Source organism: Ambystoma mexicanum, chromosome 6q (genome assembly GCF_040938575.1).
Source record: "Ambystoma mexicanum isolate Mex_15411 chromosome 6q, UKY_AmexF1_1, whole genome shotgun sequence".
NCBI classification, from domain to species: domain Eukaryota; kingdom Metazoa; phylum Chordata; class Amphibia; order Caudata; family Ambystomatidae; genus Ambystoma; species Ambystoma mexicanum.
In genome coordinates this window covers 29,129,755-29,155,387 of record NC_090937.1, presented here as the reverse complement: position 1 = coordinate 29,155,387, position 25,633 = coordinate 29,129,755, and the positions used below count along the sequence as shown (strand labels likewise).

Below are 25,633 nucleotides of genomic sequence, written 5' to 3'. Positions count from 1 at the left end.
CTTCTTGAGCATCGCCCTTACTTCCAACAGTAGTTGAGGGACGTGATTTTCCTTCCTGGCCACGGGTGGAACGCGAGGGCACTTCTTCTGAAACTCGAGGGCGTGCCCTTGGGCCAGGGCGTCCAGCACCCAACGATCGGTGGAGATGGACTCCCACACGCTGACGAATCTCGCCCGCCGGCCTCCCACTGGGGTGCTTCGGCGGGGGCCCGACCCCACGGTCGGTTCAATCTTGTTTGGAGGCCGCCTTGCCTCCTTGACGACGACGGGCACCACCTGACTTGCCGCATCCCCTGTAGGCTTCCTGGGACGAAGATCTTGCCGCTTGGCGGTAAGTGGAGGAGCCACTGCCGGATCCCTTGGAGGCACCTTGTCTGCCCCCGGAGCTCCGAAAGGACGGCCGCCGTTGTTGCACTCCCAGTGCCCGGGCAGTCTCTGTGTCTGTCTTGATGGCCTGAAGGGACTCATCAACCGCCTTCCCAAACAGGTTGTTCCCGTCGAAGGGCATGTCCAAAACCTTGGTTTGTACGTCCTGGCGGAAATCCGTGGCCTTGAGCCATCATCGTCGTCTCAAGCAAACGCCGTTGCTCAACTGACGGAAACCGATGTTGGCGATGTCCGTTGCCACCGTGATGGCGTGGTCCGAAGCAATCTCCCCCTCCTGTAGGATTTTAAGGGCCTCAGCCCTTTTGGCATCCGGAAGGAAGTCTAACATAGGGGCGATTTTGAACCACAACTCCCTGTTGTAGCGGGCTACGATAGCCAGGGCGTTGGCCGCCTTAATAGTCGTCGCTGCGGATGAGATTATCCGTCGTCCCATCGTGTCCAACTTCCTGCCCTCGCCGTACGGCGGGGAAGTTAACGTCGAGGCCGATGCCCCCCCAGCTTTCTTCTTTGCCACCGCCGAAACGACCGAATCCGGGGTCGGTTGTGCCCGAAGGCACAAGGGGGCAGCGTCGGGGACCCGGTACTTCTTCTCGCACCGGTCCCTCTTTGCCGGCGCCGTGGCAGGGTTCTTGAGGAGGGCGAGCCCCTCATCCCAGATGTCATCAAGAAGCGGTACGGCGAGGACCGTCTTCCTTTTAGCCTTGCGCCGTTGGTAAAGGAACCCTTCTTTCTTCTGGGCAGAGCTGAAAAAGTTCAGATGCTCTGGAAATCATGGCATGAAAGGATCCAATCTCGTCGGGCGGGGACGCCCGAGCAGGGGGCGACAGGGGACACGTCCCGTCGTCGCCTCCGTCGTCATCTGTACCTGACGTAGCCGTGTCTGTGCCTGTATCATCCCCGTGGGTAGTAGACCGGGGGGGAAGGCAGAGCAGGCCGCAGAGGTGGAAGAGGTGGCGTAGGATGCGTCCTCCTGCTCTTATGCGGTGGACTCTCCGAAGGTCCTGGCTCCGGTTCCCCCGTCGGGTCTGGCTCAGGTACCTCCGTCGGGGGAAGGGGCAACCTTGTCCTTATCTCCGAGCATAAGGACTTGCTGACAAAATGGCCGCTGAGGTGTCCTACAGCGCCGGAGACGACGGACGCGAGGGCTCTTGAGGAGCCTTGTCGGCGACACCGTCGTTCTCGTCATCGCCCTCGTCGGGATCCCTCCCGATGGGCTGGGACTCTTCCACGACTTCGATGAGCTCTTCTTCAGAGGTCGTGTCTGTATCCATGATGGCCACCAACCCCTCCCCCACCTTTTCCAACGAGGACTTCGTGGGGGTCTTCTCAATGGGCCTGAAAGACGACTCCCTCCGCGGTGGCAGGGAGACTCTGGGTCCTGAGGGCGCCTCCACTGGTGTAGCCTCCACAGGCTGAGCCAGGGCCGCAGCGACATCCTCAATCGAGGTCTTAGCAGGGTGAATTAAGGCCATCGTCACCTTCTGGACGCCTGGGGCCTTCACCTTGGGGGGAGGGTCCGAGCTTCGCTCCCCCTCTGCCGGAATCTTTGAGATCAACCGGGGCCTCTCCAGAAGCTTCACCGGGTTCTCGGACTTCCTCTTACCCGAGCCAGAGCGTTGGCTCGTGGTTGATGGTGCTGGGGAGGATGCGCCCTGCCTGGCAGCCAAGGAGCCCGACTGTTCGGCGCTCCCGGTGCCCGCGGACTCGCAGTGTTTAGCTTTTTGTTGGGCCCCCGTCGCCGGGGCGCCCTCACAGGACTTAGAAGACCGCTCAGACTTCTTTTTCTTCTTCTCGCCTGACGGGCTCTTCCCTTCCAGCCAGTTGGCGAGACGGGGGTGGCGATCCTTCATGGTCCGCTCCGACATGTTCCCACAAAACGCACAGTCCTTCTCCTTGTGCGTCTTGTCCTCATGGAGACAGAGGCATAACGAATGCTCGTCCTCCTTGAAAACATTCTGAAGCTGGCATCCAGGGCAGGTCCTGAACAGCTTCCCGGGCGTCGAGCTTCCTTTCTCCTGGGCCATGTCCGGGTAGGCCTCGGAACTTCTGGAATCCTCCAAAAGCGTAACTCAACGAAATCTTCACCCTTGAGGGGTGTAGAAAACTCCGAAACAGATCCCCGTTGATCGGATGTAGAACGGTGGAGCTTGAGGCTCTATTCAACCGAAAAATGAGAAAAATCTCCTGAAAAAGCACAAAAACGCTGCAAAAGCTTGAGAGCTACAGCACGAGGACTCCCAACACTTGAACGTGCGGTAAAAATCTGAGGATGGCTGCCGGAGGCGGGGCTTAGGGAGAGGGCAATCATTGGCTGGGGGCAGTATGACCCAGAGACCAGTGATTGGTTACTACTAAGAAAGACAGATCAGAAACGAAACTGATACTCATTTTTTTCTATACCGAGGATTCCCGGCCTGACGACAGGGAATATTCATGAGCATGTGAATCCATGCCAGACCCCATGCTGGAGAAAGACAGGTTTAGAAATGACATGTCTAGGACAACACTCAGGCCAGCCTGGTTGTTCTTGGGTAATGCAAACCTTCTGGAATAGTACCCGGAGCACCTGTCATGATCTCTGCTTCCAAAAGGTCAGGGTTTTCCCAACTCCCTTGGAAGCAGATCCATAACCCAGGTTCCGAGTGCCAACCAGTCCCAATTGGGACCTTTTGGACCCAGTCCTGGCGCCAGTGGCACCAGGCTCATAAATATGCCCAGTCCCAGCGCTGGAAGCGCCGGGCTCATAATGCTTGGGTGGACTCACCTTCAGCAGACCATGCTGCTTACTTGCCTGCCAGTTGAGCCTCTGATCCTCTTCTGTTTGGAACTACTTTTCCTGTTGGGTGGGGCTGGAGCCACTCCCTAGATTCAGAACACTGGAACTCTTCTGGAAGGCAGGAACTCTTTTCTTACCAGGAACTCTTTTCTTACTTCGGCGTGGCTGTGGAAGGAGACATCTAAGCACTACAGGAGGCTATTTAAACCACACCCGGTGGATGAATCTTGCTTTGCGTTATTCTGCAACCTCTGCAGCAGAACGCTCATCGTGTCTTCTGCATCCGGTCCTGGGCCTAAGGAAAAAGGCTTACCATCCTGAATCCAGTCTTCAGCAACACCTATAAAGACAAGAAAGAACAGGTTAGCATTCCGGCATCTGAAAGGCAAAGGCTTACCTACTTCGTGCGCTCCGGAGGTCTTCACACTGCATTCCGGCATCTGAAAGACAAAAGTTTACCAACTCTTTGCACGCTCCGGAGGCCTTCGGCGCTGCATCCCGCATCTGAAAGACAAAACAAGGTGCATTTAAAGACATTGGGGAACTTTAATACTCACGTGCCATTACTCCTTTCCACATCTAATCCAGTGGGTATTCCGGCACCCTGCAGCCGCTCCGAACTCGTACCTGCAAAATAAAAAGACAGTTAGAGCGCATAGTGAAGCAGGCAAAAAGCGCTTACTTACGTGCTTCCAGGCGCTTCTATTCATCACACGGGCTCCATCTTCAACTCACTTCAGCCCGTCATCCGCCATCGCCGGAACCCTGCAAAACAAGAGACATCATTACTAAAGCCTTTAAAGACATTTGAATGTCTCGAAACTTACCGTTCGTGCAGTAAACGACGGACAGCAGTCCTCTGAAGTCAAGAGGCCTGCGCTACCTATCCAGTGAAGAAACTGGTTACAGCACCCTGCCCCGAGGCAGATGGAGAGCTCGGCATTCACTTACCTAAGGTGAGAGCGTTAACCTTTGGGGGTCTACAGGAGAGGAGAAGAGGAAAGAGATAGGGACACCCCAATAACCCTAGTTCATTAACCCCATATTTTCTATCTGCAGACATCTTACTCTACACGTCAGGCATACAGTGCACAGAGGTCCAGCCCAAAGAGCCAACCGGGTGCTACACATCACCTTTGAAGATACGGTAGTCGCCCAGTCAAGACCGGCGCCTCTGCGAGAATCAGGTGAGCGTTACAGCACCTGTCTGAAAGAGGAACCGGTTCCATCGCCTGCTCCTCCAAGAGAGAGAGAGAGGACCTCTTATAAAAGAGCAGAGGACCTGATGAGGAGAGGATCGTAGAGGAAAAGGAAGAGGAAGACTAAAGCCTGTGGAGACTAGGGATAGGATCTAGGGGTTGCTGAAAAGACCCTTCTGTGTGCCCTGGAAAAGAGCCAAACGGAACTTCACAGGCGAGCTCTGTCCTTCAACCTTGACGTCACTGCTTCTTGGCGTCAGGTGGAGGCGGAGGAGGGGGGGGGGAGCGGAAAAAAACGTGCAAAGTCCTCTGCGGCTTCCTCCTGTTGTTGCTTGGTGACCCGTCAGGCCTCAATGTGCCGCAGTCCCGAAACCCCTTGATGCCAATTTTTTTTTTTTTTTAAATAAAAAAAAAAAATAATCAAAAAAGGGGTTTTTAACTCAGTCTTGCCCTGGAAGGATTTCTGTCCTGGCTTTGTCAGCATGGCCACAGACTTGGCGGTTTGAGTGAAAGTTTTCTTTGTGAATTCGTCATCGGTTGACTAATGAAAAAGGTCCACACCTGCACGTCAGGCGAATATTTAGTGGCATGCATCCACACTGACCTTCTCATCTTGACACCAAGGCACAGCCCTCTGCTGGCTGTGTCGATGTGGGAGACCGAAGACTTCATGGAGGTCTTGAGCAATGGCCCTTGCATCTGCCAGACCGGCCATGAAAGAGGCTTGTTTATCCAAAGGGAGGTCAGGCAGAAATTCCCTGAGCTCCCGCCACAGCTTCTGGTTAGCCGCAGCCAAGAGGGAGTCTGCGTTGGCTAGTCACAGATTCAGTCCTGAGATGGAATAATATCGCTTTCCTAAAGACTCGAGGACCTTGTCCTCAGAGACAACTGGAGGTGGCTCCCATAGAGGAAGACAACGAAGCTGATGCTATAGAACATAAGGAGGCTGCAGCCACTACTGAAGAATGCAGCTGCGGGTGGGAGGCCAGGAGGACTGGCTCCCCGTCCGTCAGTCTGACCCTGCTGTCCAACTTGTTCATCTGGGCATCGGCCCTGGGCTTCTCCCATACCTTTCTCGCCACCTGCAGGACATCCTTCTGGAGAGGGATGCCAGACCGGATCATGGTGCGCTTAACCAAGACCTCTGCTAGCACTCCAGACTCCTAGGGTGCTTCCTCGGTCAGAGGGACCCCCAAAAACTCTGTCAAGCCATGAAGGCGATCGTGAAAGGCTTTAACGGATGCCGAGGACTCATCGTCCTGGGCGGCGTCCTCATTGTTCCCCCCACCCTGTTTATACAGACCGAGAGGAGTCCGGTCCCTGGGACACCGGTGCCAGCAGGGTCCCCACCTAAGTCCGGAGCCGAAGACAGGTCCAACAACTGCTGAGGGGGAGGCGGCGGTGGTACAGGAGGAGGTGGATGGGTCTGAACAACCGGTAATGCCTGGTCCGGGGGAGAAGACCGGCACTGGAACCACTGGAGGTGTCCCCAGAAGAGGGGGCCGGGATGACCTCCACAATATCCCTCAGGAGCCCCTTCATCTGAGGAAAACGCATGAGGAAGAAGTAGCGCTCACTAGCCGCTTGGTCCCTAGGGGCCCAGCAAATCTGAGGTGCTTGGCTTCCATTCCTGGTCAAAGCGCTGAGCCGCCAAGGTAGATGTTATTGCGGAGGAGATCAGACATCTGTACCAAACAGTCTGCTGCCGCCTCTAGAGGGAAGGGGACTGGGATCATTCTGCGGAGCCTATTCGATGGGCGAAAGCACAGGCAGGCCCTGAGTTGGATAGAAAATGGCCACTGGCCTGGCAGGCTCTGCCACGTGCCTCTCTGCCATTTTGAAGCCTTGCGCCATGCCCTTGGTGAGAGGGCGCGAAAGCCCTGGGCCACGAGAGGCCTCAGACACGGGAGGATACACCTTGGGTCTTACAACTGAAGCGGAAACCTCTGATCACTTTGGTAGGCGCTGTGCCCTCTGCCAGCTGGCAGGTAGTCGCGACGCCCTGCTCACGACCTGGGAGCAAGTCCTGGGCACCTTTGCTGGTAGTTGTGCTGGATCGTGCAGAGGACAATCTTGGAGTTGCACTCAATGAACCATTACCCCTTGGGGTAGAAGAGGACTAGTTTGATCGCCCTTCTGAGGACAGACCACTAGGGGCCCCGAGCCCCTCGACTTGGGAGCCTGGACGGCCTCAGGTCTGTCCCCAGAGCGCCCGGAAGAGCCCCCAGGCCGCTAGGCTTGGGAGCCGGTAGCAGGCTCATGGGCCTGCCAGAACCTTAATCCGTGGAACCCCTATCCATGGGAATCGCAGGGAAGGAATCATGGCGCTGTGGAGCCGTGCTGAACAGAGAGCCTACCTTGTCTAGACGAGAGGTCCTGGAGAAAAAGTCCTTAATGTGGGGCACAGGACAAGTGTATAAAATCTCCCTCCACCGCAACAACAGATTCTTAAGTACCCTGTGACCAAGAGCGCTGCAAGCCGAACATGTGTCCCCAGCTTGTGGTCGGGCCCCAAACACTGCATGGGGGTCAGAGGCCAGGACGAGCAGTCGCATGAGGCACATCTCATGAATCCTCAGACACCGAAGGGAAGTTCAATAAGACTGAAACAAAACGGGGAGCAAGCAGAGAGCTAAATGTCTGTGCTGGCTGCCAGGTCTGACACCGTCCAAGTGGAAAAAGGGACTGAGGTGAGGCGCTGGAGGGCAGGGCGTTCCCAGGCCCGAGCCCCAGCACACTATACTTAATTTAAAGGGGAAGCTCAACCTTTCACTGCCAAATGTTCCGGTATCGTCCCCATGTTGGGGGATACCTACAAGGATGGAGTAAAGGGGACGGGACATACGAGTACAGGGATGAAGAAAAACAAAAATGGTCCTATTAGGCCTTGTGACATTCGGATCGTGAATCCCCACAGTGAGAAGCTGAATGGGCAGATGCCCAGAAGGGGGAGGTGGTGGCGGGACCACGAAGGATACATGGTGGGTAGCCGGCACAAACGATCGGAAATGCCGCTGCAAGCAAGAAGCTACAAATGGGTCAGTTCACTCAGCAGGATACTGGGAAGCCGCAAGGAGAAAGTTTAAAGGAAGGAAACGCCAGCGAAAGCAAACCGACTGCAATATGGAGCAAGAGGGAAGCTCCCAAAGAAACCAGAATCCTCAAGACTTTCTCCTTCACAGTCGGAGGTAAAGGGGAGAACAGGAACAACGGGAGGCCGAGAGGGAATCATACTCTGCAAGAAAGTCGTCCCAGTACAATTCATGAGGAAAAGTTGAACGTGAAACTGATTTAAAGTGTTAAGAAACTAGAGAAAGAAGTATTGAAAATCTTGTGTGAAAGAAAAGAACAGTGCATATGAATACCCAGGGGAAATGAGAAAATACCCCAGTATTTGATAAAAGAAGAGAAGACCATATGGGAAAATCATGAGCCCGAACTCCTTTCCGCTGAACATTATACAATACCAAATAGACCAGAACAAGGTGAGCCATAATTGTACAGAAGAGCAGGCCTAGCAGAGACATGTATTCAAGAATACTTTGAATCTAGTAACCAGGAATTCAATAGCCCACTTGAAGAGTTACAGAGATTGAAATAACAAGAGCCTATTTGAAGATTATATATTAATAAGGAATCCGAAGACTGGCACCAGAAGCATCCTAAGGAGAAAGGAGCCATTCTCCTGACCAAGTTAGTTATCATAGTGGCAGGGTTAGTTCGGACAGTGGACTCATTCCTTTGGACATTCACGAATGACTGACAAGCATCTTTATTAGTAACATAGGTAGGGACAACCATAGTGATGAGGAAAGCTATCATTTTCCTTTAATAAAACCACATGAAACATATCCTCAGTGTCAGCATCATCCTAATTTGCCACAAGTACCACACTCTTCTGCACCACCTCCCTTACATTTTTACAAATACAATAAGCCCCTTCATGAGCTCATGGCTGATCTAGAACTGTGCTCCCACTGCTATACTGATTATACCAAACTATAAACTCTCAAACACCACAACTCTGGATCATGAAAAACTATTGTTGATCCTCCATAACATCAAACTCTGGATGAACAATTATTGCTTTAGCCTGAAAGCCTAAAACAGAGCTGGTCATTATAAGTACCACTGCAAACAAACAGAAATTGCTCCTTCCTTCAAAACCAAGACATGGTCCATTTCTACCTTATCCAAATTCAAAACCATGGATGACCTCTTTGGCTCAGAGTTAAAAATGTTTTCTCACACAATTTGTGTTAACTCTAGGTTATTCAAGAGAATACTCCTTCTCCAGACAACATAGATGGAGCTATATTATGGGCCCTAAACTGGTTTCCCACAATTCAATATATAGATGCCCCAGGTAAAACAAGAAATTATGTTTTCCAAAACATAGCAGCAATTTACAGCGAGCCACACCTCATATTTGCAAACTATGCTGACTTTCAAACAGTGCAAGAATGTTTTTAAAGTGCCAACGAAAAACTAAAAATGCCAGTTTGGATCAAGACACAAATCTATTACGTCCAAGCTCACGTGTTATTTGCCTCTTCCAATTCTTAGCCTCCTATCTTGATATCCTTGAATTTACTACATTCAAGACACTATCGGTCTCAGAGGCCTCAAGCCTGGAGTACCACCCACTTCTTGTAAGCATGGAACCCTGCTAAGAAAGGAACCCTGCTGACAAAGTATCTGCTAAATTAATGTTTTCTAACTGTTGTAGCTCAGTGAAACTTAGCTATGCCTCCCACCTCCTAAGACAACACTTTTAAACCTCAGTCATGTGTGCTATACAAACACTGGACATAAATAAGATGCACGACTCATTTGGAATCCATAAATCCTCACTAAGATGCATCAAGTTTAGTGTGCAGTCTGGCGTCACTGGTGAGTCGAATGGATTTCGATCCATTCCACCACTAGCAGTGAATGTTTTTGAACTTCCTACCCTTTTTGTTGACGGACAGTGACGTTTTTCAAACAATTTCTACATGGCATGAATGTGTGGACGGTTGTCCCGTGGTTGAACACCCATTGGCATTTAATGCAGTGAAAGACACACACTTTTTACAATTGATCAGAAGCATGCTAGTCTTACTCAAGCAACATGAACAGCATGCATTGCCCTTAAGACTTGGTAAGAAAATTGTAGTCTCAGTATCAAGGCTTCATCATCATGGATGCAGACTACGCGTCTGTTCCAAATATCTTGTAAGAGTGGCACTGAAGCCCTTGATATTTCTCAGCATGTACAATCCCTTTCCCCCCCATTCATAAGAGACTGGGGGTGCGAAGGGCGTCACATATGACACACATTACTCACTTCAATGACAGATCGCATTTCAGCGCTCATTCCACCAGAGGTGCTATGGTTTCCAAGGCTTTTGGTAAAGAACCTATACTTTAAGGCATTATCTAGGATGTGGATTGATAAGGATATTCAAGGAATTCTAGTTTAATCCTATGGATGAAGTGATTTAGTTGGAAGTAAGCAAGCGTTAAACAATTGCCTCTTGCCAGAGAACATGAATCCCCATAGTAGACAGTATAGGGGAATACTAATTATATTAGACACAGACCAGTATTAACCCACTCGATGGTGACATGCAATACCCGATTTTAGTACATGGCAGCCTGCAATAAAACTACATAAAAGCCTGTAAATAGTTTTCCTATTACAGGCTAGTTAGTACACATCTACGGACCTGTAATAAGAAAAAAACATCACTAATGATCTGTAATCTATCATTAAGCTTCGGTTTTAATGTTACAATGCCTGCAGCTTGAGCCAGCACGAAGCAGAATTCCAACTGTCAATACAGCCATGACTAGCTTTTCAAATTCCTTTCTTGCAAAAGAGTTTGAGACCCTTTACAGACTAACTGGCAAAGAACTATTGATGGTTGTATTTTTCTTTTGTGCACTTCTGTCGTTAACACACAAGAGCAAGAATCTACATGTCATAGCTCATTTTAAAGCTAAAAGCGAAAACGTGTTTTAGATTAATTTCATTAAACTGCTTAAACTCATTTTCTACAAGGCATTAGAAGATGCACATTATCTGTGTTTTTTATCCAAACAGATTGTACAATAATACATTATTGCAAGAATTGCCCACTTGCACTGAATTAGATTCAATACATTTCTATTTATTTCACATAGAATTATATTTTCTAATTAATTTCCATAGTAGTACAAAATAATTCTTCATCCACATTAATACTTAATTTCCATTTATACCATAGACATTGAATGGTTTTATTCCAGTCACAACAATTATCAAATTCTTTAGTATTAGAGCCCACACGTGTAGAAACGTATTGAATCAATTCCGTGCAAAAGTGGGCAATTCTTGCAATAATGTGCAATTGTAAAACACTTACAGTTGCAATGTTTTGAACATACGCAATGCAGCAAAAGTTATAACTGTAAAAAAACAAAGACTAATCACCATTTGTAATAGTGGTGCAACAAGGATCGTTCTGGGCATCCGTTTGATTGATTTAGAGATTGTACATTAAATTACATGTATCAGCAATTGGAAGATATTTTGCATTACATTAACGCAAGTGGCCAGGTAGATGACATTATATGGTAATGCATTTTAAAGGAATACAATAGCACCTAGCGCACATACAAAGCATACTGCAAGTCTTGAGACCTTCAGCCTTGTACCTCCATTTATTCACTTAACTCCTTGGTGACTTACAATATCCTTATAATGTACGGTAGGGTGTACTATATCCCATATATATTGACTGCATGCACGGTTTTTAATGTACGACATTTCTATGTATACAGTAGGTGATTGTACCAAAATGTCTTGGGTTGTTGAGGAGCAAGATTTGAAACCTTGGTCTCAATGCATTGGAAACAGTATAGATTGCTCCACAATTTTGATGAGCTTTAAGTTTCCATATAGTGAATAAAAGGTTCTTGTCCTTGAACTATTTGTTCAGAAAATGGGAAGCCCTATGTGATTATTCATGTTGGGACATATAGATTTTTGGCATCAAAGAAAGGAGGTCCTAGAAGGGGAACGTGGGCACATGGATGGACAATCTGTAGAAGTATTGTAAGAAACTACATAACATTCCCAGTGTTTCTTGGTTGTGTTTCACACATTTTACTAAAAGGGTTTATTTACTTAAGAATGTGAGGTATAATACTTGCCTTGGTATTTAATATAATCACTGTACTCCACTGTACTCTAGTAATGGGAAGTCTAGCTTATATGAAAATAATCAAACAATAAATGATTTCTTTTTTTGAGAACGGAGTCTCCCAAGTCACTACTTCACATCAAGCGTTTACACATCTTGTGTCTACAACACACAGTAATGCTGTCTTATCCAGGCAGTTGGACATTAAAAAAAGCATTCCTCGACTCAATTACGAGTGCCTTTAAATAAATAAAATATTAAGATCCTGCCCACTATCACTATTAGCATATTGTCTTAGTTATAAGGAAAATTCTACTTATCCAAGTTGATAAAAACACTTACCAGCTCAATGTTCTAAACCATGGTAGTTCATAAGAACGATACACTCTGTAGCCAATAGTAATAATTTCATGAAAGCATTTCACTTGAATTGCAGAAACCTGAAATAAAAATATATTTTAGCGAAATACTGGAAGCAATCATCAATTTTACAAGAAAAATATAGCTTGAGAAAAGTACACTTTTCAAACTTGAGTAAAGTAAAGTTGGAATAACAAAAAGTACATGTTGACCATCCCACTAGCCCAGAGGTCTTATTACTTTGTCCATCACTTTTTCTGTGCCAAAGGGAATTCCCACTAAAATGCTGGATGAGGTAATTTCGAAATGGGATGAAAATGTGACCTGTCGACATGCTTAGCTTTCTATTGAGAAAGCCATGGGCGTGTTCACACCCTTATAACTGTAGGGGCAAAAGTTCACATGCACCAAAATAAAAGTGCATGGATAAGGAAAATAAGTACTTTTCCTCCACTTGCCTCACTCAGAATGCTGCATTTTGTTTTCCTTCAAACTGGTGAAATTGAACAAGTACTTTAAGTTACCAAATATGGCCATATTTTACAGCTAGACTGCCAAGCCAGTTCCAGCATGCGTTTAGGAATTCTGCCCAGCTGTTACGCTACGGCAGCAACAAAGGACTTTACCAAAAAGATCGTTCCCACGGAGTATCTTGCAATCAGGGAATTCGCTCTGGCAGCGTTACAAGTTGCCTTGGAAACTGTTTGGGTCACGTAGATCTGCTAGTCAGCTGATCAGACGTGCCTCGCTTACACGGAAGCCACGTTCCTCAAAGCGGTTAGCCGCGGGAGCTTCGTTGCTGCTAATTGATCGTTACGGCGTTCCTTTTCGTGGCCTCCCTACGGCTTTTCCATTCGGATTACTCTCCGTGTATCCTGCTTTGACATGATCTACCGTTACCAGACCTTGGCTTCGGTTTCCTGTTTTGCTTTCTGGATTGTCCTTCGGTATTGGTTGCCTTGGTTTTGAATCCGCTCGCAGTCTCTATTACACTGCCAAGCTCCTGCTGAGCTTCCTGCTCAGCTTATCCTTCTGCCGGGTTTGCAGCACGCCATTTTCCCCGCTGAGAACGGAATTCCAGTCTTCAGCAAGCGCCCCTGCTTCCAGCGGAATACCGGCCTTACGCTCAGACCTGTTGTGAGCTACTTCAACGACACTTAAGGAACTTCCTCCTTTATCGTAAGTGTCACTTGCTGTTTGCTTTTCCTCGTGCCCTATCAGTTAAGTCCTATTTTCCAGCCGTGCCTAAGGATTTACTTCTGGCTTACCTACTTATTTGACTGTTACCTCTTATGAAGATGATGTGTATTCGCCACTAAAGTGCAGTACGAACGCTTTCCAGATTTGCACCAACCCGGTCCTAGTGCGTCCCTCATGCCGTTCGGGTTGTCCTACCTATACTAACCTTCCCATTTGTTATTTTATCCGTTCGTTGTCATTGCTCATTTGAACTCTGAACTCTTTACTGAACTGATACGAGACTTTCTCTCAAGGCATTCATATCCTCTACCTCAGGTACCAGCGATTCTTTGTGTTAAATCGTGTATATACCTATCGCACCAGGTTGGCGTTATACTCAAAACAGCTTTTGTATTTTTTGCAGCATTGCTTGGTGGTGCGCTCAATTCCGCTCTTTTGCATTATAGACTACTCTGTCTTGTTTTACATAATAGCAGAGTGGTACGTTGTGAAAAAGAGCCGCTCTCTAAGAGGAAGCCTGATTCTTTGAGATCAGGGGACCTGGGTGAAGACTTCTACGGCTCATCTCACATCTCAATCCAGGTCGGAATCAAGTATACCTTCCGGTTCGGTGAGTAACACCAACACCCGCAACCAAGCTGAACACATCCCTTCTTAAGAGTTATGTGCCCAACACAATGCAGCGAAAGGTTCAAACCAACTACCATCCTATTTTAGTTGGGACTCTCGTTCGAAAACTTCCAGAGATACTGGAAATGCAACAGAAAACAATCTCCTCACCTCCCTAAATTAAAACAATGATTCGCTTGCATACTCAACAATCAATCTGCAAGGAAGGCAATGAAACATTCCTGTAGCAGCTGGGAAAACGAACGGGAATCTTGGGCACTGCCTTAAAATGGGTATAATCATTGCTTGAGAGCAGTGTCACAACAAGGCATAATTTTCAGTATTTATTAGAAAAAGAAGCAGGTATTTTTGTAATTCAAAATCAATTGGGGTTCTTAGAATAGTGGTGGTCCTTGCTGGCTACTCAACATAGTTAATACCCAACACAGGCTTCCCTATTCTACCCAAATGCATTTATTCTCCGAATACTACAGCCAGGTGACCCATATTGCTAGTCCATCCCTTACACTAAGGAGGTCCTTAAGACGAGGCCCTCGCCAACTCTCGCTCTCATGGGCTTCCCAAGGGACCAGACAGCTTGCCGGATACCACTGGCTCTTGTGACTAAGCTATCCCCATGGGGGTTGGGAATTCCCCTGGAAGTCACCCGGCTTTTAGCCCCCACCCCTTTTCAATCTCCATTTATGTGATGGCGGCCGTGTGCTCTGGCCGCATGTTTTCCCCGCGCTCGTGAATTTCATTTTCAACTGGGTTTGGGGGTGGTGGGTTTTGTGTATCCCCTGCAACCTTTTCACTCTCAAATGTTCCGGTACTCTACCATTGCCCTGTGGTCCGTCTGGGATTGATGGGTCCGGTACTGTCTGTCACATTGTTTTTAGGCTAAGAAATTATCAGTCCATTCCATTTTGTGTCAGTTCTATTCTCTTTGTTCTGGTCTGGGTTTTCCTGTTTGTGCCCGGGTACATTCTGGGAGTTGTGATTGTGAAAGAGGAAAAAGAAGCCTGGCTATGGCAAAGGCTGATCGGAAATGCAGCAGGTACAGTCGTACAAATATCACTGCCCACGTTCAATCACTCCCCTTAAATGGTTTAACAGACATGGTGGCACTGGTTGGCAGGGACGAGAACACAGTAATCATTCACTTATCTGCAACCATGGAACAACCACATACCAACTGCAAAAAGAGCAGAACCTGGGATAACCACAGATTCAGAAACAATTAGAAAACACAACAGCGAAGGACCCCAATTTTCACTCTGCTAGGAAAGGTCCTACCATTCCTATCAATCACAATCACAGGTGGGACCAAGCCGGATTGGCATATGCTTTATCCCCTTTTGTAATGGGTTGGCAGGCGAAGAACGGTGGTCTGGAGGGTTGTCCAGAACAATGTCAGAGGTTCAGATTTGTTCTAAACCTTCCAGCCATCACCCTTTTGTTTTGCTGGACTTAACATTAGCCTACTCATAGCACATTAGAACTAACACTTCACTGCCCTTTTCTCCTGCCGGTTATGAATTGTCAAAGTAAGCCTTCCGACTTGCCCAAAGAGTCGCTTTAGATGCCTGCTTCCATCCTCTTCTGGCTCCCCTAACACTGAGCAGTTCAACTTTAAGTACCAAATTGAAATCCACTGTAATTTGCAAGAAAATACCTCCCACCCCCCACTAAAGACCCTCATCTAGCAAGATGTCAGACTTCAAACTCATGATTGCAGTTTTATTGGAAAATCCATCCTATACCCTCCCCACCCAAACACACCTGCTGTCCCTACCGAACGACTGCCCTTTACCATTATGCTACCGCCTCACCCCACCATCACCTTCTTAGGCCACAGTGCTGTACTTTTTGAGGAATCCATACTTCACCTAGCTTTTCAGTTCCTTGAACCAGAGCGTGAGCGCATGGGTGTGCGAGACAAAACACAAGCATTTCCTTTCATTTAGTGGCTGCAAAATATTGCTGCAGACAAGGAGTGAAGTGCAGTCTGCCCACATCAGTCCTTAGAAGATTCATCTTCTGCATGCACACTGGTGTTGTCTCATCAGGAGACGAGACCTTTTACTTGTTGAATTAAGACCTCACACACTGAACAAGGCTATCCTGACTATATTGCAAGGAGATGGTTTGTACTAGGTGGCTTTGAAACCAACCCGGCAAACCACCAATACATCAAAAAGGATATTGTTTAATCAAGTGACCCGCCCATTCTCCTCCCCACACTATCTCAGTGCTAGGAACATCCCCAATGGTGAGTATTGAAGACTTGGCACTCAATATTGTGGTTGTGAAAAACAACTCATTAGGGCAGTCAGCATTACCACCCCAACAACTGAAATTCGAAAAAAACTAACAAGCTGCAGGCTAATCAGGAGAAAATGCCCTTAAAAAAAAAAAAAAGCGTAAGCAGGACAAGGTATATGAGGGGAGAGAGGGGTCAGGCGGGAAATATATTTATCAAGGGCAATTCTACAACTCAATTTGCAAACTATCATGCAGGACTGGTGGCGTCCACCATGATTACGCCTCAAAGTCACATCACAAGTAAGTAGAGCCCAAGGAGATCACACAACTCAGTCTGGGGAATTTCCTATTCTTGTCCCTTGGCTGCTTATCAGACGTGGCATTCCAGTTGATGTCTCTCTGTGAGAGCCCCAATATTTGCGTTGCTTCATCCAGCTGGGTCACCATCACAGATTTATTGCTGCATGTGAACAGAAATGTGAGCGAATGGAAAGTTCCACCTGTATTTTCTTAGCTCAAATTTCCTATCACCTGGCAGAACTTCATTCTCTTATGCAATGTGACCCGTGATGGTCTTTAAAGATAATTGTAGACTTTCCCCGATAAGAGAAGGTGCCCATGGTCACCCACAGAATCGTTTTTCTTTTTCTTAAACAAAGGAGCAAAAGGTGGGATTTCATAATGGAGTGTGTTGGTGCAGCTTCTTCCCCCGCTTGTTAGGGGATAAATATGAATGATCAGTGGAAATAACTTTGGAGTGGATTTTGAGGGATCCAAGCAAGCTTCCCATGGACCAGATTTCTTCCCTCAACAGGCCCTTTACCCTCAATTTCACTCATCATTTGAGATTATCTAAGTCTTCCACCTGATTAGTGATGAGATACATACCTGATGAGCAATATTTGTGTCAGAGTTGGACCTCCACGTAATTCTTGAAGGGCCTGCTCGTTTCTCTCAACCCTGCCATCAAGATCCATAGACTCTTGACTGCTGCCCATGGAATTTGTAGCTCAGCAATGGATGCCTGTAGGTCCTCCTTTATTTTTTTGCTGGATGTCCTCCAACGACAATTCAGCGCATGAGGATCTGTTCAGTTAAAGGAGTAACGATGGAGGACGCTGGCTTCCTAAGGTGGATTGTCCATAGCAGCAGGAGAACCACGTTTGACTAGTCTTATCCAAGGCCTTATTATTCCCCATCAGGTTTCAGAAAGACTTCCGAACGCTCTGCCTCAGAAGACCAATAGTTATTCACGGAACCTCTCTACAATAGGGGTATAGTTATTTGAGTCAATGCCACAAAGCCAGACCATTTAGGACCCAATGGCAGCCAAGAGCTCACAAAGCATCCTAGGTTCTTCTCCCAAATGAACACCAGCTCCAGAGGGTGCTTGGGTCTCAAAGGCGTCTTTTTCCAAACACAGGCAAATGTTCCCAAGCAAGATGAAGTGCAGTGCCATTCATGGTACACAGAGGGCAGCTACGCACCTCAGTTCCCAGCAGCTGACCTGAAGTGGACCGCCCTAAAGTGTTGATGGGTAGTTTCTCATTACTTTAACTGTAGTTCCTCAGCCAGCGTCTCTATTAGTGGGCAGATACCTCTATGTTGCCAGGCATACCTGTGCATTTTCACTTTAAGCTTAGTGCCCCTCAAGCACACCCCTTCTGGGAATGCAGCCTTTGGCGTGAATAGGCTTCAACAGCAGATTCAGGTTTCAGCAAGACGCAGAGTTGAAGCATCCCTCTCAGTCCCCGTTTTGGTAGCGCCTATTGTCAGGAAGAAGGCCCATCAAAGCAGTCCTCCAGTCCAGGCATACCCGAAAACAAAATTGACACCTACATGCAGTGCCTGTTCCCATTTAAGCTTCTGTGTGCAGGCTCCCCATCCATCGAGGCTCAAATTAATGGCGACTAAGTCTCTCTCCAAAAGCAGGTGCTTGGTCACTTTGATCGTGCTCATATGGCAGGTAAAGGTCTGATAGATTTCATCTTTAGGCACCCATTTCCAAAAACGTGGTTGTAAAGCACTGCAATTTTACTTTAACATGTTTTTTTTTTTACTAGCGAATGGTGTTCAGCTTACCATTAACAAACGAGTGGTATGTTGGTCTGAGTCAGCCCCCTGTCCTACTTTGTGAGCGTTGGGGTGACGCTTGAGTGTCAGGGACATGGAGATCGGTCCTGATGTTGGCACATCAAACATGCTCATGGCTGCAGCTCAGTTTACAGACCATGACGTCAAAGAGACACGGCCCTCCTATGCATATTTGCCATCTCACTCCCTGCTCAAAATCCTGATCCTGTGTCAGGGATAGAGGGTGAACTAGGGACAGGAATGGAAACATACTGGCAGATATACTGAACCACGATGTCCCATTTGTCCCAGCGAGGTCCGGCAGGGGAGCGTGTGGACCTGTGTGAAAGTAAATCATAAATGATATGCATTGCTGAATCTATTTGCTGTTGCCCTCTGACACCGAGTTATCGAGCCCATTCGAGGCCTTGTACCACCACCTGAGATTAACATGAACAGACTATCGATTATTGCATCCTCTAACTCCATGTCATTCACTTCTAATTCGACTCAAGTCTAATTAACTAGTAGATTGACTAAGATAGTTTTAGCAATACATAGCCGAAAAACGGCTACCTCCAATTTCTTTTTTTCAATTGGTTCTTTTTATTGTAGGAAGAAAAAAAGGGGGGATTCCCAACAAACAGCATAAACAAAACAACCATATTGCATACCTACTGCTTTCGATATTATTACAGCTTTTGCAGTAAACAGATCACAGTGATGTTACGCACAGCAATTGAGTTAAGAGGGAACTTGGTGTCTCTTGCCGCGAACCAGTCCACCGGTTCCATCAGTCTCCACACCCCAAACCTAAGCTTTAAAACTTTGAACACCATCCCTGGTAACCGTTCTGTGCATAAAAAAAAGGGGGGAAGGGGAACCAAATACTGTCAAATTATTCCTGCCTCCCCAGATGCAATGCTGCGGTTTCTTTCCCCCACTGCTGTGTCCCAGCATTTTACCCACCAGCTAGTAATTATGGGCCACTCCGGGTTCTTTCAGAGGCGTGCTATAGTGATCTTTGCTGCCGTGAAGAGGTGCGCGATTAATTCAACCATAGGGCCTGTCAGCGGTATAAGCTCCATCCCCGTGTTGCCCAACAGCACCACCCCGGCCTCCCAAGGGACTGTCAGTCCGCTAATGTGGTTAATTTGTACCAGTACCTACTTCCAGAATTGGGCGGATTTCTCGCAGGACCATAGAAGGTGAAATTTGAGCCTGTAACCACGCGTCCCCTCCAACATAGTGGAGATAACGATGGGTTGAACTTCTGTAAGGTTTCCGGTGCGACATACCATCTATGGCACACTTTTGCTGTCCCTTCCCAGTTTGTGATACATTTGGAGCTTTTGAATGTGCTGGCCCAGATCGGGTTCCATTTCTCTGCCCCCCAGCTCTCTTCACAGGTCCCTCTACCACCTGGTCATATAGCTCTCTTTCCTGGAGGGGTCCAATCTCTCCAGTAGTTTGTACAGGTGTACAGGATTCATATTTTGTCCCTGGACGCTGTTGCAGTCAAGGCGAGTTCTAATGCAATAAGCTCCTTGCTTCCATGCGTTTCGAGTTATGGTGCGACATACAGTGCCGAAGCTGGATGTACCTAAATCGTTCCTCCTCTGGGACTTAAAACTTGGCCTTGCACTCTACAAAGGACAAGGGAAGGCCATTTGTAAACAAGTCTTTATGTCAAGATAGGCCCCCCGCCCGCCATCGGCAGAACTTCGCATGGTCACATCCAGATTTTGCGCAGGGATTACTCGAAACTGGGGCAAAAAGACTTCAAGTAGTCCTGACACCCCATTTGCTGACGGCCTTCCTCCAACAGTGAATGGTGGTCTTGGTAGAAGCCAGTAGGCCCAGCCCAGGGGCCTGTTGTGCCAGCCTAAGATGGGGCAGGGCAAAAAGGGAGGCTGAAGCTCAGATTCTTCAGTGTGCTTCCATTTGGGTAGATCATTGATCGCTTGCCACGCAAAGAATGATAGCTATGCCACCAGGCTGTATCTAGAGACATCTGGGACTCCCCTGAGCATTACTCTTTTCTCCACCCGCGGTGTAACCTCCCGAGGTCCTTTTCGGGAATCGTGATGGGCAGTGCGAGGCAAGATAAAGGAGCCTCAGGACTAGGTTCATTTTGAGAGAAGCGACTCTTCCAAACCATCAAATATCTTGGTTGTGCCAGCAATCCAAGTCGTCCAGCAGGGTTCTAAATAAATTCAGGAAGTTGGCATTGTACACTTCCACGACCTCATTTGGGATACGGACGCCTAAGTAGGTGATCCTCTCCTTACCCCAGGGCACTGAACTCGTTTGCAATCACTTCCAGCTGCCTCTGCGATATATGTACCCCCATGGCACTAGTTTTCGTATAGTTCACTGAAATCTGATGCTCTTCTGAACATCAAGGTTTCTTACCATAAAGTCTCGAGAGAAGAAGGTTGTCTGCGTATAAGGATATTTTGTAAGTGTTCTCTCCCCACTTGCATTCCCTGTATCTGCGGATTGGCATGGATCCTAATGGAAAATGGCTCCATCAACAGCACAACAATTAGGGGAGACAGAGGGCAGCTCTACCAGGTGCCCCAAGATTTCTAATTTTGGCCACTTGAGACCATTGATTCTAAGCGATGTGGTGGGTCGCTGGTAGATGGCCAAGACCAATTTTTTGAAGTTTGGGCCAATCCCGTAGTGGGCGAGAACCCAGTCTATGTTACCCCAATCCACCAAATCAAATGCTTTGTGGGCGTCCAATGACAGGATGCCTAGCTCTACTCCTGCCCTAGAGGCGGTCAATAAGGTTTAGGATGTGCCCGATATCATGGGTGGTGCGGCCAGCGATGAACCCCGTCCAATCTGGGTTCAGCAGCAGTGATCGAAGTGAGCGGGAACGGTGTTCCATTACAGAAAGGCTATTACATTTACATTTAGGCTATTGCATCCAGTTAGACAGCACTTTAGATAATAGGGGCGATTGATCACAATAGTGACAATCTTGAGGTTAGAGGGACCCCTGGGTTATGGGAAGGGGGGGGCGGTACAGCCCGTACACTAGGAGAGAGGAATGGCCCCTAACAAGCACCTTGTTTAATCTTTAATCCTTGAACTGTCTTCGAAATGTTGGGTGTGTTCTTGAGGCCATCTGCGACACTGTACACAGGAGCACAAATGTGATTTTCTAGATAGCCATTGTAAATACAGAAAGCGGGCCAGATATTTGGGGTATGGCAGGGATTTGGGGGGGAAGGGAGCAAGAGAGAACAGACCGATCATAGATTTATTGCAACAAAGCCCATGAAATTCAGCAGGCATGGGGAGTGACAAGTGTCTTAAACCAAAGTTAAATTGAGGCAATGCCATTTCCGTTCTAGTCAATCCTTACTGTAATCTTATGCATGTTCTCATAGGTTGAGCAATGAGGTGAACTCATTAACGTTTGTCACTCCCCCCACCACTCAATGAATGGGTTTGGTTGTGACGACTGTCTCACCTAAAGTTTTTACATTGAATTTCGAGAATTTTGTTATGGTACATCCTATGCACGATCTACTAGCCTTGGCCTCTTTCCATCAATTAGGATAAAGGACCATGGCCCACTGGTCATCGTTTATATCCCCCTTAATAGTAAATAACCAGGTCCTATTGGCAACGGTCAGTGGAACCGGCCTTCAAGACGGACCTATAGCCCTGTCACTAGTAAATAGCCAGATATCACCGGCCATGGCATTTGACCATGGCCACCGGCCACATCCATTCAATTAGGCTAAATGACTGTGGCGGTGTTTGATATCCACTACCTTAGTAAATATGCAGATCCCACTGTCCATGGCAACAATTATGCCAAAAGACTTGACAGGTAAACCCCCCCAACCCCTCATCCTTGCGGCCCCCCTGAATGTCCAGCAAAAACATGACAGCAAACACTGTGGAGCAGCCACATTGCAGCAGAAATAGTTATTGTGGGAAAGACCGATTACTGTGGTAATTCACAAATTCAACCCCCTCCTTTTTGCCCCTCACTGTTTAATTCCCTTCCGACCTCTTCAAGTATCCTCTCCCATGACACACTGTTCTGATTGTGCCTTGCAATGTTCCTGCGTGATTCCTACATTAAGACAAACGATCAACACAAAACAGGCTCTCTAGCCCTCCCTAAAGGGCTCAACAAACCAGTAGGTCCTCTGACTCTCACCAACCCTACCCTCATGTGAAAACTCCCCTTTCCCGCCTCCAAATATCAGTTGTCATTTTTGCATTACTGCAGAAATCACATCGAACACAAAAACAATCTGGAACAAATCTGTCCAGTGGTTTTCGTGGTGTGCTTGTTAAATGGAAGGGCATTTTTCTCTATGGGAAAATGAATGGGAGCATGCGAAAACTGCTCATTTTTCACTTCGCTTCTAAACATTTTCCCTATAATGTCCAGTTTCGGTGGACCCATGGCCAGACAGTTTTTAGAAAATGTCATGATCCTTCTAGCACGTCAAAAGTGATTAGCAATAGGATTTTGTTGACAAGTTCATGAAAATTGGTTGTACCTTAGCCAGGGAAGTGAGGGAAGCTGGGAGCTATTTAGCTCCTGCTTGTGTCCTAGAAGAGCCTGGTTAGCTTGACACCAACAGCTACCAGGAGCTACTTTTGGCTCCCCAGGCCAACTAATGCCGAACAAACATACCTATGTGATTTATCTCTGTGCGCTTGTGACAATCTATAAACATTAGGACACATCTATACATTTAAAGCATAAGGGGTAATAAATAATGGAGAAAGTGATGGGTTTGCATCTTCTGTGGAAGTTAGATTTGCAGAACGCTATGTAGTAGCTCAGGGGTCCTCAATGGAAGCACCTGCTTATCAAATCTTAATTTCGATCACTCTTAACCATAGGACATTATCCGCTGGCAGACATCTACAACTCAGACATTACATAAAACGGTGGGAGGGGGAGTTTCAATATTCCATTACGGCTTCATCCTGGGAAATTATATGGCGAAGGGTTGCTAAACATCTGTATGCGCTACCATTGATGAAAATGATTTACTATTGGTACCTTACCCAGACAGGTTGCATACAATATATCCAGAGTTCTCTTCACGTTGTTGGAGGGGGCAGGGCTGGCTCCATGGGCACATATGGTGGCACTGCCCAAAGATGAGCCTTTCTGGGCAACGTTGTCAATCTAATTTTTTTAAAATGTAGGAATTTACCAGCCCTAAGCCCCTGGTCATTCTCCACATGCCCCTAAATCCCCTGCTAATCCTTTCGAGGGGGATTTAGAGGACTGAGAAAGATTTACATTGGGTGCTGTCCACTCAAAACTAAACTATCTAATCATATGTTGACAGCTGCACAGCTCCTAATTGCTCCTCTAATGCATATGTGGTGGACCAAGATTTGGAATGTATGTTGCGTGGATTACTGCCACGTTTGCCAACAGATTTACATCATGTCAACTGAGAAGACTGCAACTACATGAACCCTCATCAATGTAAGTCCTTCAAGTTGTGCCTATTTGAACCTAATCTAAATGTCAATTTCCCATTTCTGTGATAACCATCTATATCTGTGAGAACCATAGAAGTACCCTGCTAACTGCTAATCTTGTCTTGTTTTATGGATTATACAAGTATTTATGACTTCACAGCTGATTAATTTATCTACAACGATGTTTTAATCTCCCCGATTGTCTCACTCCCATGGTTTGTTTTTTCAGTTGTAGGTTTTATTAAAATCTGAACTATGTAATTCTTGAAAAACCAATACAAACAAAAAAATAAACATACGTTTTTAATGGAGGTGTGTTCCACGATTCTGCGATTCACTGTTGAGGATTAGTTTATTCAAGACCTCATGATGGAGAAAACGGTAATTTGATATTTGCATTTTCTGAAACCAAAGCAGATCACATTTTTGGAGAACAAAACCAGGAACAAACTAGGGAGTGCTGCAGGATTAACTACTTTGCACTTTTGCCCATGCTCAACTTTTCACAAAAGTTATGATTAAGGTAGTTGCATTGTGGTTCGGGGTTAATTCACACATTGTCTTGACTTTCCCAGCGATTCCGGTTGTAAAACTTTACCCAAGCAGCTCTTTACTTAACCAACTGTGATAATATTTTCCCCTGATCTACGATGCTCACAATTAAAGCAGGTGCAGTGAAGTTGTGCCTAGCTCCCTCCTAAGCAACAGATAGCCCAGGACCTTGAAAGCAATGTAATGGGCAGTAAAACAGTTTAACATAACATGCCTACTATAAATGTCATTCTTTTTGTTTCAACCCCGTGTTAACTGGTAGTTTATTTCTTGATATTTTAAATACAATCAAACATGTGAATATTTTATTACAATTCCCTCAAGCCATTTAAGAAACAGCTTTGTCAAACATTTCAGTATATGGCTAAGAACAGTCATTTTAACTAATCATGCAGTGCAACAATTTTAATTTCATACAAATGGGAATGCCCCAACATTTCGAATACCAAAACAACAAGAGGCTGAAAATGCAGAGGTTTTTGTCAATGAATGTTTTGAACTTTTTGCACCTTTTTTTCCAAAAAGATAGGGAGTGGGGTAAGGGAATAGATACGGATAGGGGGAATGCTGGTGGGACTGCGGGGTGGTGAACCAATGCACTTCTTTATTTTATTTTTTAAAGTTGCAAACAAACAAAAGATTCAAATAAAAAAAAAAAGAATCTGCCTTTTTAGCCTTGGTATCTTATTCGAAATGTTCACGTAGATCTGATAAAAAATTGCATTAAAAGGTTAAATCCAGTTGTAGCCTTGTCACTAGTACTATACATTTTGCAATTTTGGAAAGGAATGGCCAGTCAACATGTTCTAAGTGCTCGTGCCAATTCAGATTACAAACCAGCAGGAAGTGCTGGTTAAGCTCAACGGTTGCTATAGTAGACTTACGGCAAGAACCATCTAACCAATGTGATTTCGAAAGTCTTATGGGTCTGACAAGGAGGTGGAGCCTAGGAAGGTGAGGGAGGTTGCAATGGATACAACTAAAAGTGCACAACCCAGTGCATAGCCTAGCAGCAACATGAAAACCCTCACCAATGGGACAAGAAAAACATGCAGAACAGCATGGGCCCGATCCAGCGCGAGACGACAAGGCTATGACAATGAAACAAAAACAGAGAGCAAACCCTCAATCCTTTTAAGAATCAAGAGGTAAAAGACACAGGATGTGTGATTTTAACGAGAGTTTTAAAGATCAGACAAGGGTACAAAGAGCAAACGTGAACACATACCAGAGAAATAAACAGCGTAAAGAGTGCTGAGTCCATACTGCATAGGATGTTAGTATATATAGAAGGAAAGTAGTATAAGGTCAGTTAATGAAGTGGCATCCAGTTTATAATGAGATACAGCCAGTGGATTCCCACAATGGACAATAGTCTTAGATAAACCGGACAGTCATTCACCAACTGGTGGACAAAGGCAGAGGCACCACTACATTGATATTTAAATAGTATGGGGGATAGGTTTGAACCCCAGGGATACCAAAGCAAACCCGCAGGGAAGTCGGCCACCTTGGGACTAAACAGCATGGAACAAATCAAATCCAGACAACCCTGCACT

At 46.7% G+C, this 25,633-nt stretch overlaps 1 protein-coding gene across 4 annotated transcripts in view; it reads right to left on the bottom strand.

Annotated features, from left to right (window-relative positions):
• Positions 1-25,633, bottom strand: part of CDS1 (CDP-diacylglycerol synthase 1) — an 865,373-nt gene that overhangs the window by 613,196 nt on the left and 226,544 nt on the right. For all 4 annotated transcript variants that reach the window (XM_069630399.1, XM_069630400.1, XM_069630402.1 and 1 more), the window contains one exon: positions 11,874-11,971. In XM_069630399.1, coding sequence (XP_069486500.1) covers positions 11,874-11,971 — 98 coding nt within the window. The remainder of the gene's footprint in view (positions 1-11,873; positions 11,972-25,633) is intronic.